This window comes from Chroicocephalus ridibundus, chromosome 9 (genome assembly GCF_963924245.1).
Source record: "Chroicocephalus ridibundus chromosome 9, bChrRid1.1, whole genome shotgun sequence".
Taxonomy (NCBI): Eukaryota; Metazoa; Chordata; class Aves; order Charadriiformes; family Laridae; genus Chroicocephalus; species Chroicocephalus ridibundus.
This window is the reverse complement of record NC_086292.1, coordinates 11,633,697-11,651,237: the sequence shown is the minus strand read 5'-3', so window position 1 is coordinate 11,651,237 and position 17,541 is coordinate 11,633,697. Positions and strand designations below refer to the sequence as shown.

At 43.5% G+C, this 17,541-nt stretch overlaps 1 protein-coding gene across 3 annotated transcripts in view; it reads right to left on the bottom strand.

Moving 5' to 3' along the window:
* GRIA3 (glutamate ionotropic receptor AMPA type subunit 3) overlaps positions 1–17,541 on the bottom strand; it is a 154,318-nt gene that overhangs the window by 33,769 nt on the left and 103,008 nt on the right. For all 3 annotated transcript variants that reach the window (XR_010072599.1, XM_063346901.1, XM_063346900.1), the window contains exons 11-12: positions 10,772–11,148; positions 3,150–3,348 (exon numbers count right to left, since the gene is read on the bottom strand). Coding sequence is in view for 2 of the 3 variants with exons in the window: in XM_063346901.1 (XP_063202971.1) it covers positions 3,150–3,348; positions 10,772–11,148 (576 nt within the window). In the remaining variant the exon portion in view is untranslated. The remainder of the gene's footprint in view (positions 1–3,149; positions 3,349–10,771; positions 11,149–17,541) is intronic.

Below are 17,541 nucleotides of genomic sequence, written 5' to 3'. Positions count from 1 at the left end.
AGAGTCACCAACAAGCGAGGAGTGTGAACAGTGCCTGCTGTGAAACTGTTATAAAAAATGAGCTGCCTTGTTGTAACCGTGAGAGCAATGTCATGCCGACAGCAGTCATTGTGTGCGCTTGAAACAGCAATTGCGTATCGAGCGTTAATCTACGGTGCTGGGATAGTGACTATCTGGGAGACATTGCGATGTTTAGGGAAACAGCCAACGCTATAAAATAGGTCACTAGCTGGAGTCTGCCCAGGTCTGAAGCGGCTGAAAGTCATTACCATCTGTTCATCTGAAATGAGGTGCTGCTTTTGTTCCAGTTCCTACCAGATAGGTATCCACACCGTAAAAGAAACCTTCAAAAGTGTTCCTAGCTGGAAATGGGGTTGGCAGGAAGGACCCACGGACTGCAGGCTCTAAAGGAGCTCCTTCTAGCACATGCAGACAAGATGGTGGGTATCTGAAGCTCATTTATGTGCTGTCCCTCTACAATGCATTAGGAGGCAATTTTTCCTTGCTGTTGTCAGTCTGGCACGTTTCACTGGCCGACAGCAGCCATTAAGATCAATACCTGACTAATACCTTTGTTTGAGAAACATTTTATCTTTATAGCTCTGGGAAGAGATACCCATACAAGCTTCTTTAGGGGATCTTCAGAGACTATCCTGCTTCTCCTGTGTGAAGCCATGGCCCAGCTACAAAGCCAAGTTACTGTTCGTGGTGCCTCTACACATCTGCTGACCTCCTGCTTAGAGCCAGGTAACTTCTCCCATCTCGAAGGAAGATTTAGCTACCTCTCATGTGCCACAGCCAGCGTGTGTGTACATACACGTGGGCAACCCGTGTAAGTAAGGACTGCACTAACCTGCCCATGTAGCCATCCCCTCAGTTAGAAGCTGCTTTTCTCACTGGGTAGATGATCCTGACCTACTCAGCCAACTGTTGCTTACATCGGTTAAATGCTGGTGGGGAACGGGAGCCTTTTTCTGACTCAGACCTCAATCACTCCCACTGATGCCCCAGTAGCAGTGAGAAAAGAGCTTACAGGGAGAAAAGTATCCCAAACCACAGAGCAGGCATAGTCTGTGCAGCAGGCGCTCAGAAACCAACTGTTCTCTAAGAGTTATTTCAAGTTTCAGCCATCATTACCATCTTATTAAGTAGCTAATAAAGACTGTAGAACGAAGTATTTATGTGAACATATGCTTTTAATCTATGGCAAAGCTTTTGCCCTTCTCAAAGCAACTGAAAAAGACTCTAATTACAACAGTTTCATGGCTGCATCACTCTATTCAGATTAATTACTCTGCAAAAGTTAATACAACTGAAATTATGTTGTGTGCCTTGAGAACGCCGAGGAGAGAGAAGCACCACTTAGGGCCCATTCTCCTTCCCTCTTGGCCCATCCGGATCACCCAGAGCAGGCGTTACGCCCCGCTCCACCACCACCGGGGCTCCGCTCTCCTCCTTCCCCATCTGACTCCTCTCCCTGGCAGCTCCTGACAGATCATCCTCATTTACAGCCCTGCTTTCTCCAGCACCAGCAGAGAGTCACAGCTCATCTCAAGACTATTAACAGCACAACAAAGTATTCATACATTTACTAGACTTTGTATCCTTTCACACGGAACACTCATTCCTTTGATCTCTCCGTGAGAAGAGATTTCCTTGTTATGTCAAACTATTAAGGAAATGAAGAAACACCCCCATACAAACCCTCTTTCTGTATTAATGGTAAAAAGAAGATTTCCCCCCCCCCCCCCGCCCTAAGAACAGTATAGTGACTGTTAACAGCACCAATATTTCTAATCAAGTTGTGCTACCTCTTCTGACAGGTCCAGTCAACTCATTTTTGCTGTGCAGATAATGCTGCCTCAGGCTGATAGTTAAACAGAATACAAATTTTTACACACTCATGTCACCCAAGGTCAGTGTTTATCTTACAGGATTCTAATACAAACAGAAGCCGTTGTTAATCAAACAGAAGCCACCACAGTTAATTAAGAACTACTGAGTATCTATTTTTATATAAAGATACTACATATAAGTAAGGGAGAGTACAAAAGTTCCATAAAACACCTTTGCATTCACTTCCAGCTTTACATTAGATTTATACACACATGTATGTGTGTGTGTGGTCGTGTAGTGAAATTTTAAGCAAATTCAAGAGCCATCAGTATTTGATCAGCCTACAACAGCAAGGCTTTTTTTGTCTCCCTCCTCCCGCACACTTGCACCTGGCCAGTATTCCTGACAGGCAATAATTAGTCCTGCAGCACTGACCACTTTCCTATACAAAAAAATGGTGCGAATGGCATCGGATTGGCACTGCCGAGAGAGGACCAAGAGCTCCCTGAAAGGGCTGAGCATTTCAGTTCGCCCTTGGAAAGGCCAGAAATAAGAGCTTTTCAGGTCGCAACTTTTTTAGATACATAAAAGTGGTCTGAGGTCACATCTAGAGTTTTTAATGACCCTCAGCAAACTCTCAAACTTGTGGCTTGGCGAGTGGAGAAAGACAGGACAATCTTAAATAATAAGCATATACTCGCCCCTACCCCCAAATATTGCAAACCCAGCGTTTCCCTAACCAAGGCGAACACACACCAGCGTTCTGGGGTACAGTTTCACCCCTGACTGCTTCATACAGCCACAGCCAGATGCTGGCGAGCAATGAAGACACAGCAACAACAACTGCAGCCATCAATGCACCGTACAGAAACGAAGGGCAACACATGCCTCCCATCCCCCTTCACATTCTGGCAAGTGAACACCGATGTCGGATGGCATTAACGGCTGCCAGCTGGGCAAACCGAGCAAGTAGGTCAAGAGCATCACTCCTCCAAGAGTCTCCTTTGCTAAATATTGTGCTAACGACTGCATTATTGCTCATCAGACCGAGGCTCTGAAACTGGTGTTAAAAAACCCCTTCCTGTGATAGCAGAGGCCAGCTTTTCCATCTTGAGATGTTTCAGGTTGAGCAAAATCACCTATTTTTGATAAAAATGCCTTTTGCTATTAAAATCCGTGCTCAGGCCTGTCCTGATTGCACAAAGCAGCTTTCATCAGAACACCTATTACAGCTGGGTAAAAACAAACGACTGAAACCCATATCTAGGCACTTACAGCTTAGAAAAGCTCTGATGGAGATTTAACAGACTTACTCTGAAGAATTCTTTGGTTGAGCCTGAATCCAGAGTGCCATAGGCTATTTCAGTTTGTTTAGCCAGGTCCTCTGCACTCTCTATGGGAGAAACCATCCTTTCCACCGTAAGGAAGGCAGCAAGATTAGCAGTGTAGGAAGAGATAATGATGAGAGTGAAGAACCACCAGACTCCTCCGACAATTCGCCCTGAGAGAGATCTATGGAAAAACAACACATCGTCAAATTGCTTTGAAGACATTCCTTGATTTTTTTTTTTTCTTCATTGAAGAGAAATTCACATGCACAACCCTTTTGTCCAGGCCCTCCAGGTATCTGGGATCAGGCAGACTGAGCTCTTCCTCAGGAGAGCAAACTCGGTGTGCACCTGGCCTTACCTAGTTAAACTCTCTCGCCAGTCTTTCAGTGAAAACAAGGACAGGCAATTAAGAAACAATTCATCTGAGCCAACTGGATGGGAGGCTTGGAGAGGAACAAGCTCTCCTGACTTCCACAGACCCTTTGCTGGAGAAGTCTCTTGCAAGACTCTTCTCTGCTTGCCCAGCCTCTCCCTGAGGCTGGATTTGCTGCCGTGACATGCCAGCATCACCTCTCTTTGGGGGCTGCCCGGCTTGCAGGACTCAAATGTACTTTTACTGCATCGACTCTCAAAACATAAGATGTCATGAACTGCAAAAATGAATGTGAGTAAACATGCAAAAGAATAAACCAAAACAATCCAGTATCCTTCTCTCATCACAACCTAGCAGGCATTACAGACTGAATCTGCATATTGAAGTGAGGAGAGAAGCCGGTTTCTTTATGTTTTATGTTAATTAAAATGTGCATGTTGCACTGTTCCAAGTCAAGTGTATTCCCGCTTTATAACCACCAGAGCAACAGAGAAGGAAGCAGAAAAAAATTTAATTGTGTTTTGGTTTTGTTGTCTTTTTTTTGGTTTTTGTTTTCTAAAAGGATCCATGAGGACTAAAAAAAAAAGCCTATTTGTAAACACATAATTACAAAATGCCTAGCGGTCAGGAAGTCTAGATCCTGTCACTAAGAGCTCTTGATGCTTTAAAGCAATTGAACATCAGGCTCAAAATATTTGTTCAGGGCTGAAGGACGCCAGTGCCACGTCACTCAGCTGGGCAGGGGATTTCACCGCCACGTACAGCACTTGTTCTTCAAACACAGCAGCACGTTGACCAGGAATCATTTCAGGAGCTGAGACAAAGCTATTGCATTTGTTTTCCCTTAGCTCTACTGATACCAGTGGAGTAGAATCAGTACATTAAGTCCGTGGAACCTGGGTGCTGTAGTCCCCGCTTTGTGTGAAGGGAAGAAGCAGAAAGCAAGAAAACTCTTACCTGTTTATTTGTTTCCTTCAAGCCCCTCTGTGCCATCCCCAGACAGTGGGTACAAGTTGTCCTACCAACAGATGGAGACAGGAAAAAAGCAAAAGTCTCGTGACGTGCCCCCAACCCGCCCACACAGGGGGGTTGGCTGGTCAACTGCCTAGTCTTGGCCAGAGCCTGAGATTGCCTGAGCCATTAAAAAAAATCCCATTAAATTATTAAGAAAAAAAAGAAAGAAAAAAAATAATCCATCCAACATCAAAGAACACACCAAAGAAAAAAAAAAATCGCCAACACAATAAGAACAGAGAAAGCAACCTGGAATAGGTTAGAGGAATGTGGAGAAACAAACTAAGAAGTGAAGCACTACTATTCTCCACTCTCCTCTGCCCAAGGAGCTGAAGCAGCAGCTCTCACTGAGAGGGCAGATGCAGGCTGGTTCCTATGGATTACAGCATACACCGCGTGCCAGCGCCGTTAGCACTCCAGGGACTGCTGCATCGAGTCCGTACCAATGTGCAAGGTGGTTCAGGTGGTTACAAAGCTTAGGGAAGCCTGAGGAGTGAAGCATCATCTCTTCGTCCATCAGGAAGCAATGACTTTCGAGGCGTGAACTCTAAGAGACATGGCCATAACTCTGGCCTGTGTGGGCTTTCCCAGGGCAGGCACACACCTGCCAGATCACCGACAAATGCAGGAGCCTTCCTTGCCTCTCTTGAGGGCCTCCCAAGCGGATAAAAGGCCTCCAAGTTTCAACCTGGGCCATGCTGCACCTGTGCTCACTAAAAGATGACTATTGAGTGAAGGTAAGCTGCAGAAGTACAACTCCAGAATAACGTAGTAAGTCAAGGAATCTCTCTACCTCACTCTATTCTTTGTAGGTATCAAATGAGTATCTTGGGATTTTACAGATGACTAAAGTCCTTTCTGGCCATCTCCCTTAACAGTTAGGGTCTTGGCTTCGGCTGCTTCCTAGTACTCAATACCCAACACACTGCAGCCTCTCACATGGGCTGATGTAATTTTAGCCAACTACAAAGCAGTGCCTGCAGAACTTCTCACGTAAGGCTCCCTTTGGAGCCAGCAGAGAGAAAGCGAGGAGACAGACACCCTCAGAAAGAGATTTATCTCCCTTGCTGTAGTGTGGGATAAGTCTGAAGGCGCCCACCTGTCTCGTGACTTTGGAGGGAACTGAGATGCCTAACTAAAGCACAGCCTCCTGCTTTTAGATGGCTGTATCAGGTGAAATTCATCACCCTTTTGTTCAGTCCTTCACTACATACTTTCCATCTTCACAGAAGACCTGGAGTTGAATTCCTCCTCCCTGCAGCGAGGTTTCGGAGCCAGATTGAGCAGACGTCCGGCTAGCAGGTACAGCAGAGGAAACATCCATTTGCATAGAGCAAGACTAGCTTTACCTGGGGTCTCCAGGTTCCCGTGGCCTTCTTGCTTTACAGTAGGTCTTGAAATAGGAAGATGAAAAAAAGACTTGCCAGCGTGTTCAGATAAATTCAATGGAACTATTGGGAACAAAATAGTATGTGTTCATTCTCCCTATAGTTTCCTATAGGAAATGTCTTAGCTTGCATTGGTAGCTGCCCCTGCTGTTAGCAGGACAGATGGGTTGCTGGGATGGAGATGTGCAGGAGACAAGCATCTTCCAAACCAGTGAAACCTCAAGCTCATGCTGCTGTAACAATAAAACATCTGTGTCGAGATGCATGCTCATACGGCATACTACACACAGAGAAAGACTGACCCAGAGATCTTGCAACCTGCATGAACCACGTCAGACAGATACAGGACAAAAAATGGAGAACAGCTGAGAGGCAGGGGAAGGTGGGCATGGCTGGATCCCTTGATGAAGGAGGTACTTCCCTGAGGGTCCCACATGCAAGAGAGGGGTCTTGCTAGATGAGGACCAGAGCTGTTCTCAGAAGAATTGAGGTCACTTGAAAGAAAAGTGGATGTCGCTACGGAGTTGTTTCTCCCAGAGTCTTCCAATGAGTACGACAAGGAAGATTAAACAGTTGCTACTATGGAGCAGCCTGGGCTGACATAGCTGTGACTGGTGGTAGCAGAGGATGAGGCAAAAGAAAAACAAAACAAACCACAAAGCGGACACTGAAGGAAAGACAGACAGACAGACAGAGTTGAAGAACAAGAACACGGAGGAGCACGGCCTGGCAGCCTCCATGTCCAAAGGACCCCATTTCCCCCCAGTCCATCTGCTGATGTGAAGGCTCCTTATACCCACTGCAGGGGCTGGTGTAGAGGGATGCGGGAGAAAAAGAGTTAGTACATAAACACCAGGCTGGTAATAAGAGAACACTTGCATGGTTTGTACTGTGAGCCACAGAAACGTTTGTCCATTACTCAGATAATAATTATAGAAAAATCAATCACAGCTTTTAATACCAGCACCACTTTTTCTGATGAAGACATACTTGTCCACGTGTGCAGTGTTGTAAATTAAAATCAAACAACTAATGCTTTATCCCAACATGCCATTTTCTGAATTACCTCGTGACATTATTTTAAAGCAAATTAGTGTGTTAACAAATGAGAGGAGTAACAAAGACCTGGAATAACAGAATTATGACTCAATTATCAAAATAAAGTCAGACGGTGTTTTCAAAAGCAAGTAAACAGGAAGAGTGCATACCTTGAGAGGAAATTTAAAAGGAAGCATGGAGTCAAATGAGAGCAAATTAGTAAAAAGAGAAAAACAAAATAAATATTCAAATTCACATTCAGTTTCCAGGAGAACACTGCATTCAAACAAAATCTCATTTATTTATCAAAATAGCTTGAATTTTGTTTCTACCCATGGCCATAAAACATATTTGATTTCCTATAGCACGCAGAAATAACAAGCTTCTCACATTACTCAATTTTTAATTGGGCTCTTCTGATCAATACCGAACGGCTGTTATATTGACAAATAACCCTGAACAACTCTGGTGCAAACTCTCTGTGCCTAGAACCCATTCATACTCTGGGTTATCCATAACTCTGGGCTATCTGGTCCCCACTAAGCTGCGAGCTCAGTCCCTGTTCACGTCCCCAGCCAGCCCCCGGCCTCTCCTGCCGGCCCCACATGGCCAGGCGGCCCTCACCCCTGCGACTGAGACAGAACACGATAAATAACAGCATCTGAAGCACTGACTTGAGATGCTTCCGTCACAGGAACCGGCAGTGGGAGTTTCAGAAATATCTAGTTACCCAGCTCTCCTTGCTATTTTGAAAGTCCCACAAAGTCGTTCCCATGGCCTTTAATAGGAGTCTCTTGAGTATTCTGCCGTGAAAATAGGGATCTAGAAATACACCCTCTTAAATGACCAACCTCATGAGATAATTTTTAATGAACCCCCTGTCTTTTTCCATCAACAATTAATTAATCTAGCCTCTTTGTTCCACATGAATAAAGAGCAAAATGAAAATACATGCTCTCATAGAGATTTCAAAGATACTTCCGCTTAGAACAGTGTTACAAATTTGACTGTGTTTTCTCCTGATTCCATTTGCTGTACACATCTTACATTAAAGCAAGTTTAATAATCTACTTTTGATCCATCAAAAGTGAATTTTCAATGCTTTAGCTCACTACGCAGAGAACACAGCAGCCTTTGATAGCAGAACAAAACTGCTGGAACAAATGTTGATTCCATCAAGGGATGGAGTAACCCCCATCCTTTGGCTGCTATCTGATTCCGTTTAGACGACTCCTATTAAATACAGAGAGGAGAGTATAGGGATATATCCTCTGGAATATCCACACAGCATACTCACCGAGGATAGATCTAACTAGTCATTAGATGTCACAGCTGTTCCACACAAAGGCAGCTGAAAGAGCCTTTATCAGCAAGTACAAAAGTGATCTCTCCAGACTGCTTGTCGGCATCTCTCTACAAGTGCTGTACGCTCTCATATAAGAAATTTATTCAGACAAAACTCACAATGGAAGAATGAAGCCCCTTTTAATGGCAATAAAATAGTATGAAACATTCATATAGTCAATGTACTGTGAATGGCGTAACCTTACAAAGATACGGATTAAGAATGGAATACTTGGGAATAGTCCCTTCTACGGAAAAGAAATTTGACATTTAATCAACTTAAAGCAACATACTGGTGAAAGGAACAGGCTTTCTGGAATTTAAACCAAAGTATTCGATTTCTCTTATTTTCATGTAACAATGCATTTAACTGCCTGGAATCTGTTATCATGAAAGATAACAAAATAACTGGACAATGTCTTCAAACAAGGGCCATGTATTATTACTGAGCTAATAGCTTCTGATGGACAGATAAAATAAATAGCTTTACTGCTGTCTCTTTTTTTTGGGTAGGTATTTCTAAAGCACTTATCATGGTAGTACTGAAAAAAAAACCAGAATATGTTCCACTCATTATATAAGGTAAACGGCTGAACATGTCAAAGAGTCACATGAGAGCTTAACAAAAATCCTATGCACTTCTATTTAACTGTCAATAAACAGACCTAGCGGAAACAGTGCAATGCCTGCAGCTTTCCATGTGATGTCCCAGTGCTTATTTCCCGGTCCTTTATATTGGGCACACACATGGTCAACAGCAATTTAAATGTTATCACTACTCATCACCTTTAGCAGCAAGCAGAGAGGCAAAGTTTTGGTACAGAATTTAGGCATAAAGCAGAAACACCGTGTATAAACAGGAGGAGAAGGCTAACAGCGAGAACTGTACAGTGAGGCAGCACACCCAAACACCGATAGCTGCACAAACTAATGTGTGGTCACATCCAGGCAAAAACGTATGCGTGGTTTACGTAGGATATATGTGCATCTGTCGATAAGTATGAAATCTAATTGCCGCTATCAAGACTTTTAAAACATACGCCTGACTTGCATCAGATACCAACAGGCACACACCAGTATCGCTGAAAGTCCTGGATTGCGCTGCAATCATTAGGAGATTTGAATGTGCAGTGATTGTGAAATTAAAAGATCGTTATTACATTATAACAGGTAAAATCATGATCCTTTCCATGAAATCTCAAAGAAATTGTGTCACTTGCTTCAGCGAGGCTACTCAAGATCCCTACCACTACATGGACCAGGAAAACCTGGTAACTTTTCAATCATTCAGGTATTGGAAAAGGTACACAAATATTTCCAATATAAATGCTTAGTTAGAAAAGATCTGTCTCTCTTGCTTTAATTAGCTACCTTGTTAAAGGGAAAAACTGCATCCTGTTTGTACTAAGCAGGTATTTTTAATAATTAAAATAGCTGTAAACTGGTTATTAAAATATTGTAATACAAAATACAACTAGTGCTCCATCACCAAGAAACTAGATAATTTTACTGCTTATCACGGGCACATCACCAAAGTATTTTACCAATGTAAATGCAGAAACATTATATATATTATTCAAAAAACATTTCTGGAATGCATTGTTCAATTCGAGAGAACTTCACTATTCTCAGGTGGTTTTCAAAATGCTTCTTTAAGAAAGAAATGTAATTCTACAATAGTTAATACCAGTGCTCTCTGTTAAATTGGAACTAATATCAAACACATTTCACTGCAGCCTTATTCAGAAAGACTGCCTTCATAAATAAGAAAAAATCGTTATGGAAACCGGCAATGCTTATTAGACCATATTGACTACGAACACAGGGACAACGGATTAGACTGGACTGAAATAACGATACACATACAGGGGAACACGCAATAACTGTTAGAGGGGCACATATGGAGACGTGAACATACGGAAGATGGTGGTAAGCAAATCAGTGACAGATGAAAGGATGGTTCAAAAAGAACAAAACTAGAGAAATTAGGCACAAAAGAAAGTAAAAAGACTAGCAGAAGCCATGACAGGAGCGGAGGTGTTTTAAAGTGCTGTTGCATGTGACTTTTTAAAATAAACAATTCTTATTTTGCAAAGCAGAATATGTTATATGCACCAAGGAGATGACCGTAAAATGAGATATGCAGCAAAAACACGGTAGCCCTCCAAGCATTGCTGAAAACAGAAAACCCTATGCATTTTACAGCCTCAACATGGTGTATATAAGTTTGGCAGAAATGCATAAATGGCATTATAAGGCAATGGCACTCACTCTGGAGGTGAATGTCAGCAAGCATGGTGGCTTGATGATGATGCTTAGCATTGAATGGAATGTCAACATAAATAATTTGGAATCAAAAAGAAATTTGAAAAAGTAACATATATGCACCATGGCATCAGAAAATGACCATAAAATGCAAAAAGGTGATGGAGTGATATGGAACAAACCTTGGAGAAATATCGCATCCTTGCTGCATAAAGGCACCCAGGGAAAACCAAAGGCTGTTAAATATTCCAAACTCATTTGGAGGATCAGGAGGATTCTGAGGGTCACGTGGTTCTTCACTGCTGTCTTCCAAGTGCCATTCGTAAGGGCTGAATCTGCTGACTAGGAAAAGAACTACGCTGACGCCAATGTAAGCAAAGACTATACACATCCAAATTTCATAAGCCAAAGGATCCAGGAAAGAGAATACGCCTGGTTTAGATTTCTGAGGCTTCTTGATCATGATGGAGATGCCCAGGCTCATAAAGGGTTTGGAAAAGTCTATGACTTCTTCTCGCACCAATGTTATAGTGAGGGGGGCAACAGCTATATCTGCTCTCTGAAAAGGGAAAACAAACCCAAGTTAGTTACAAAACAGTTGCAACATAATCACAATCTAGAGTCTCAGGCTAATGAATCAGATAAATCACAAAAGGGAGCAGGAAACATTTACTTTGCAGCCTGTTTTTCAGTCACTGAAGTTAAGGACTACACTGATAGAAAATTTTTAACAAGAAAAATTACAATAAAATCTGTGCAAGGGCCTCACGACAGAGGCACATATGTACCAACATGTATTTATACTTCTATTAAGATAAAATGGATGAATAAACACTATGCAAACTGGCCAGTGAGAGGGCAACTAAAATGATGTCATTTTCTAGAAATGGTCTGTATCCATCCTTCTGTCTTGAAGACTTTGGGAAAGTTATGTGTTTGTTATATTTTTATTTTCTCTTTTCCATTCTTTCAGCAAGTTCTCTTGCCTAAATGATTAGTCCAGGATCTTTAAAAGGAACCAAAGAGAAGTAATCAGTTACTGAATTTCAGCTGCATTTGGCCGCTACCACTCGTATGCTCCTTTGAAACCCCACTGCAATAAGGGATAGAAGATGGTAAAATAGTGGGGTGACACAAAGCAGACAGCGCACCCTTTCTGTGGTCACTGAAGAACGATAATACAGATTAGAATCTCCAAGAGGTAAATAGCCTGGGTTATGTGAGAAGAATGCAAAGTAGTATTTTTCAGTATAACATATGCCATCCTATTGTGCAGAACTGAGCCCTATAGATCTATAACACAGACCATGCTCTGGGGCTGTGTCACCTGGAAGCACAATCTCATCTCGTTGCATCTGTCCTTCACCAGCGGTGAACCAGGTACCAGGTCACCACCAGGGTAAACCCTTCCCTTAACTCAATACATCTTTGCTGGATTCCATGGGCGTAAGAATGTGAAGTAAAAAAAAATTACTTAGTTACCTGATTAAAAAATAACATTCCAGAATAGATTTTTAACGTATTTAATTGTATCTGTATTTCTATGCCAGAAAGATTCAAGTCATGCTGTTTAGATAAGCTAGCCTTGATTCAGCCAAGTACTCAAGCAGGTGTCAGCATTTGCACCAGAGGGGACTAGAATGTTAAAAAAAAGCCCTTTTCGTTTAAAAATTACTGTTATGCGAGAGTCTACATACTTACATACATTTTTTTGTAATCTATTTGAAACACTCTAACTATTCACGTTATTGATAATTTTAAAAGCTAGCCTTTTGTTGGTAATTAAGAATTTCAGAAAGAAAAAATTATTCTTAGGGAAGGTTTAACTTAACAATACCTAAACCACTGTGCACCTTTTAAATCAGATTTTTGTTTCCCACCAGTAAGTACATATCTCTTGCTGGTGGAAAAACAAAACCTGATTAAGTAGAAGTTTGAATAAAATTTAATAGGAAATGTTAATAAGACTTGATTACAATCTGTGCCATAAAATAATCGAATATGCCTTTATGTAAATCTGATGGTGATGTACATGACTTTCATTAATATCTAATTTGTTCCTCCTCCTAGATAGGTTTTTTTTTTTTTTTTTTAAGTTTAAGTTTAATAAGCAGAAATGGTGAAGTCCTCTCACCGTGCAGCCATGCCCGAGGCACTTCCTCTGCTAAGGGCAGACTTGTCGGCCCGAGGACCAGCTCTCTACAGCCCTTCCCACGGCAAGTCTCCCTCCCTGCAGTCCCAACTGCACACGCGACCTCTAGATTTGCCCCAGCCACTCAGGAATACCCCTCAACACTCTGTACTGGCATATGCGAGGTGTGTGTACACGTTCGCTGCTTGGACCGATCGGATAACCCACGCCTGCACAGGTAAGGAAGCCATTCGGAGATCACGGCCCTCGGTGCACCCTCTCACAGCCCTCCTCAGCCCCTTGAGACATTCAGGACATTGCCTTTCCCCTCCAGTGACCGCTTTCCTCAAGGAGAAAACCCTCACCTGATTTGTGGTCACTTACTGCAAAAATTGAGCTTAATGTGGCTTGAATATAAAACCTGAAAATGCCGGCTGCCTTTGGATGCCTGGGTGCTTACTGGCTTTGCAGCTGACTGTGTAAATCACCTAAGTAATAGAGAGACTTGGGGGGACACAGGTGGAGTGTGGTAAAGGGACTGGATGATGCTGAGACTTGTTTGCTGATGAATTCCCCCAAAATATATATTTGTCTTGTAGCTGCTGCTTGTTGAGCTACTGCTAAATATTAGATATCTGCAGTCAGTAAGTACAGGAAGCACACAGAATATCAGTTTTAAATGTAGTCAGAGTCCATGGCTGGCTGGGAGACTAAGCACTTTGACCGTGGCTACTGTATTTTGTATTGAACTAATGAGGTACTTACAAATTAATCCTTATTAGAGCAAGCTGAATGGCTCTGGACCCCTGTAGAGACTTAGCAATGATTCCACGCAAAGTGAAGCTTAGGTGAGAGGCAGATGCCCTACTGCCTGGTACTTCTGCACAGGGAGAGCTGGCCTCCAAACAGCTCGTCAAGGTAGGAAAAGGCTGGTTCAGCTATTAGAGCATTTAGTTTCTGTAGCATTTTCCCAGACTTGGAGAAATTTAATTCTCCCAAAGTAATAATTTTAATTGCCAAAGTAGACACGGTGGAGCTCTTCCTAAGTGCTGATGCAGCGTGCAATAAAGTCCGTATCTCCTTCCTGAGCAGCTGAGTTCATGCAGGATGTTCCTGTGGGGTCTTGGGGGGATGAAGCTGATGCTGTGCTGAAGCACAGACAAATCAGTTTTTAAAGGCCTGATTGTTACCATGTCCTCATTCATCTCATACAGTACAGATTTCTTTGTAAATTATTTAAAATTGCATTTTAATATTACAAGGGATACAAATATTTATTTTTCTGATACATTTCTGCCTTCCTGCTTTCCTACCAATTTCGACAGGCATTCAGTATATTGGAAACATTGACAAACACCCTCATGCCTTGAATGAATATGGCAGCAATAGTTTTCCGCAGAGGGAACAAGCGGAAGTTCAGACACAGGATCTCAGGGAACCATCGACAACCCGGTCACCGAGAGTGGACCACCTACAATCCAGCACCCGAGCCTGGTTCCCCACCACTACCCTGAATATTAGTTGCACTGGAAAAGTTTAAAAAGAGACCGCTCTTTACTTGTTTATTTACACATATAGTATTTGAAATGGAGAGCTTATGGAGAGCTCTAAGCACCCTAAAGGATCATTAATAACTGCAGCACAGTTGTGAATTTCCCTCCCTCTTACGGCTGCAGATAAGCAGAACCCATAAAAATTGAGCTCGATTAAAAAGAACACAACCAAAACGACAAACATGCCCTTCCCCGTGCAGAACTGGAGGGGGGTTTAAGAACCTCAACAACTACGCTTTGCTAATCACTCATGACTAATGGCGTTTCAAACAGCATCTTCACTGCATTTGAGCCGGGCAAGAAATGTCACGGATTCCTCTGAGGCTTGTTCTGTCTTTGCCTACTCATGTGGGAGGGACGGATTTAGAGAGGCCATGCAGCACAGAGGCGCTACCCACTCTGTTCAAAGCTGACCCAGGGGGCTGCAAACCTCGAGACTCTTAAGGAGAGGGAGAAAAAATCACAAATGGAAATATTCCTCTACATGGAGAAAGAAAAGCGATAAGGTGTTCCACCTCTGTAATCCAAAAGGAGGGATCGAATTCTTCTGCTTACAGACCTAAAGATGAGTCTTCCTAACTTCAAAGCCATGCACTAGAGGAGATACCAGATATGCTCCTGCCTGTACGTGCTTCTGGTCATTTGTGCTTGCAGAACTGAACAATTTCTTTGCCAGTGTGTTGCTTTTCAAGAAGTGGGCCTGGGCTGCAGTCGCTTTGCAAGACTTTGTGTGAGGGGAAGCCAGCCAGCACTCGGACTACATGCAGACCGAAGCAGAGGGACACGGCCCCGTTTCCATCGGGAGCCAAACCTCCAGGCGCCCCAGATGTGCTGAACGCAGGTACACAGCGGTGTCTGAAGAGCCTGTGCTGGAGTAATGACTGGGTCTGAGCACATTTTAGGACTTCTCAGTGCAGTCTGAGGTTTCCAGGTATCAGAAAAGGGTGTCAGACAGAGCAACACATCACCTCTGGTACCTGCTGGTATAAGTTACCTTGTAAAGAGAGTCCAGTCTACCCAAGGACATTGGGCTGTGTTGATAGGCCAGGTCATGGGCCAACGTGTTTTTAACACATTAGTTCACACTTATTTAAAAACAACAGCTTGTGTATGACTAGCAGCATGCTACACTGGAGTCTTAATGTGTATTAGCTGAGCAGTATAAAAAGCTATCAAGGTGTTAAAACTGCAGCTGGCCTTGTCTGCTGTAGTTTGTCAATGTTAAGTCCATGCGTGCTATATGTGGATGCCCACAGTTCCTTTGGAGGCACTAACACTCTATGCAGATGGAGAAATTAAGGGTATATCTGCTTTCTGAACTGCGCACACCCGTGTTCTTCCTCTGACTGTGCTCGGACGCAGGTCAGACAAAGTCTGGGACCATGCCAGCATGGCTCTGAGCCAGGGCTGCGGTCCTGTCCCCCCACACGGTGTGGTGCCACCGCAGCTCAGTGGTGGCCTGGGCAGGGACCCCACATCTGTTCATGTGTCTAGAGGATGAGGGTCCATCTGAGCCACGGGGCAGTGGCATCGCATGGCTGCCTCTGGGCACTTGTACCTGGGCTTCCACCCTGTTGAAACCAGGGCGAGGGGCGAGCTTTTCCCGCTCACAGCACAGTCAGGCTCTGCCACAGACTAAGAGCACACGGGATGTTTTGAGGAGAATTAGGAATTGAATTAGTCTTCCTCTCCGCTGCGATTCAAAGGCTGTGTATGCCATCTGTAGCCTTTCTTCTGCTGCTAGGAGAGCCAGAGAGGCCAGCGCCACGTGAGGCCGGTTAGTCTGTGAAAGGCAGGGAGATGTGTAGGTGGTCCCACTCCAACAGACTGTGGAGGCTGCCCGCATTCCGGGGACTGTCTGTCCTTTACATCCCTGCTTCGTTCCTTTATGCTATTTTACATATTGAAAGGTTTTTATAAAGACCTTTTTTTACCTGAGGAGAGTTTTAAAGGCTGTAAGGTCTGGCTGCTCTTTCCACTCCCAAAGCATTTGTAGCTACAATTAAGATCTGTGTTAAACCTACTGTCAATTAGCCTCAGCGATGTGAAAAGCATCAGGCCCAGGGAGGGAAGGCTTTCCCTGGCTGAAAAGAGAAGGAAGAACAGCAGCCTGCTTTAAAAGGGAAAGAAGAAATAAAAGCCCACAGAAAGAGGCTTACCCTACAGAAGAGAAAAGACGATTGTCTAGTGCTCAGCAGCTGGTGGGTACAAAGCCCCGAGCACCGGCACTGTGGGAGGTGCTGCTGCTCATCAGCCCCAGCCCAGGGCACCTCGTTAGCAGGTTGATCACTGGAGGACAAAGCACTGGCCTTGCTGGTTTGCTTTGCTGGCTAGGTTTAAATAGTGATTCAGTCTCGCAGACTGAGAATGATTCAACTACTTCCCTCTTCCAAAATGTCCAGGAGAAAAGCTTTACCTATTTGCTATTTTTATTCTGTCAGAAGTTTCCACTATGTTTTAGAAATTTCTCTTAGTTTAAAAAATAATAGTGCTTGAATTGGTAGGTTTTTTTCTGGTAGGAAGAAGAGTCTTATTTTGACACCATCAGAGTGAAAGAGCAAAATTAAGGTTTTCTTCAACCTGAACTAATGTTCTTTGATTTATGAAATATCAAATAAATTATATTTTTATGTCAAATTTTATTATTATGATTATCATTATTAATTATTATTACTATTAATACTACTACTACCACCACCACCACCATTTGAAAATTGCTGACAAAACCACAAGGCTCTGTTGTTTCCTCTCTAACAAGACTCCTGGGTTCTCCTGTTTGGAGCAAAGGGGTTTGGGAACGTCTCCTCAGCCAGAACTCCCTGCTTCCAGGGCTGACACCCCGACGCTGCCAAAGAGCAAGCCCTTCTCTGTAGCCAAGGCCAGTTGTACAGCCCATTGCAAAGCCACAAGGAAAGGTGGCTTTGGGTACAGGTCAGGGCACACTGAGCCCCCCTCCATCCCTCCCCAGTCGGAGCCTGGGTCTGGAGGCTGCAAGGACCCAGCTGCACTTTCTCTCCTGATTCTACGCTGCATCCCACAGGAAGCAAGAGCGACAGCAACAACCAACTGGCACAAACGAAACATTAATTACAGTTAATTAGGGTTTTGGCATTAAAATGACAAGCCATTCACTTCCTATGACTGTCCTAAGAGCAATTTTAGAAAAGAGCGGTATGCGTGGAGCTATGCAGAAAAGGGCACAGCATTCAAAAAGCCTGGTAAGACTTCCCAGCAGTGCCAGGTGGTGGTGAGAAGCTTGTTAGGTCAG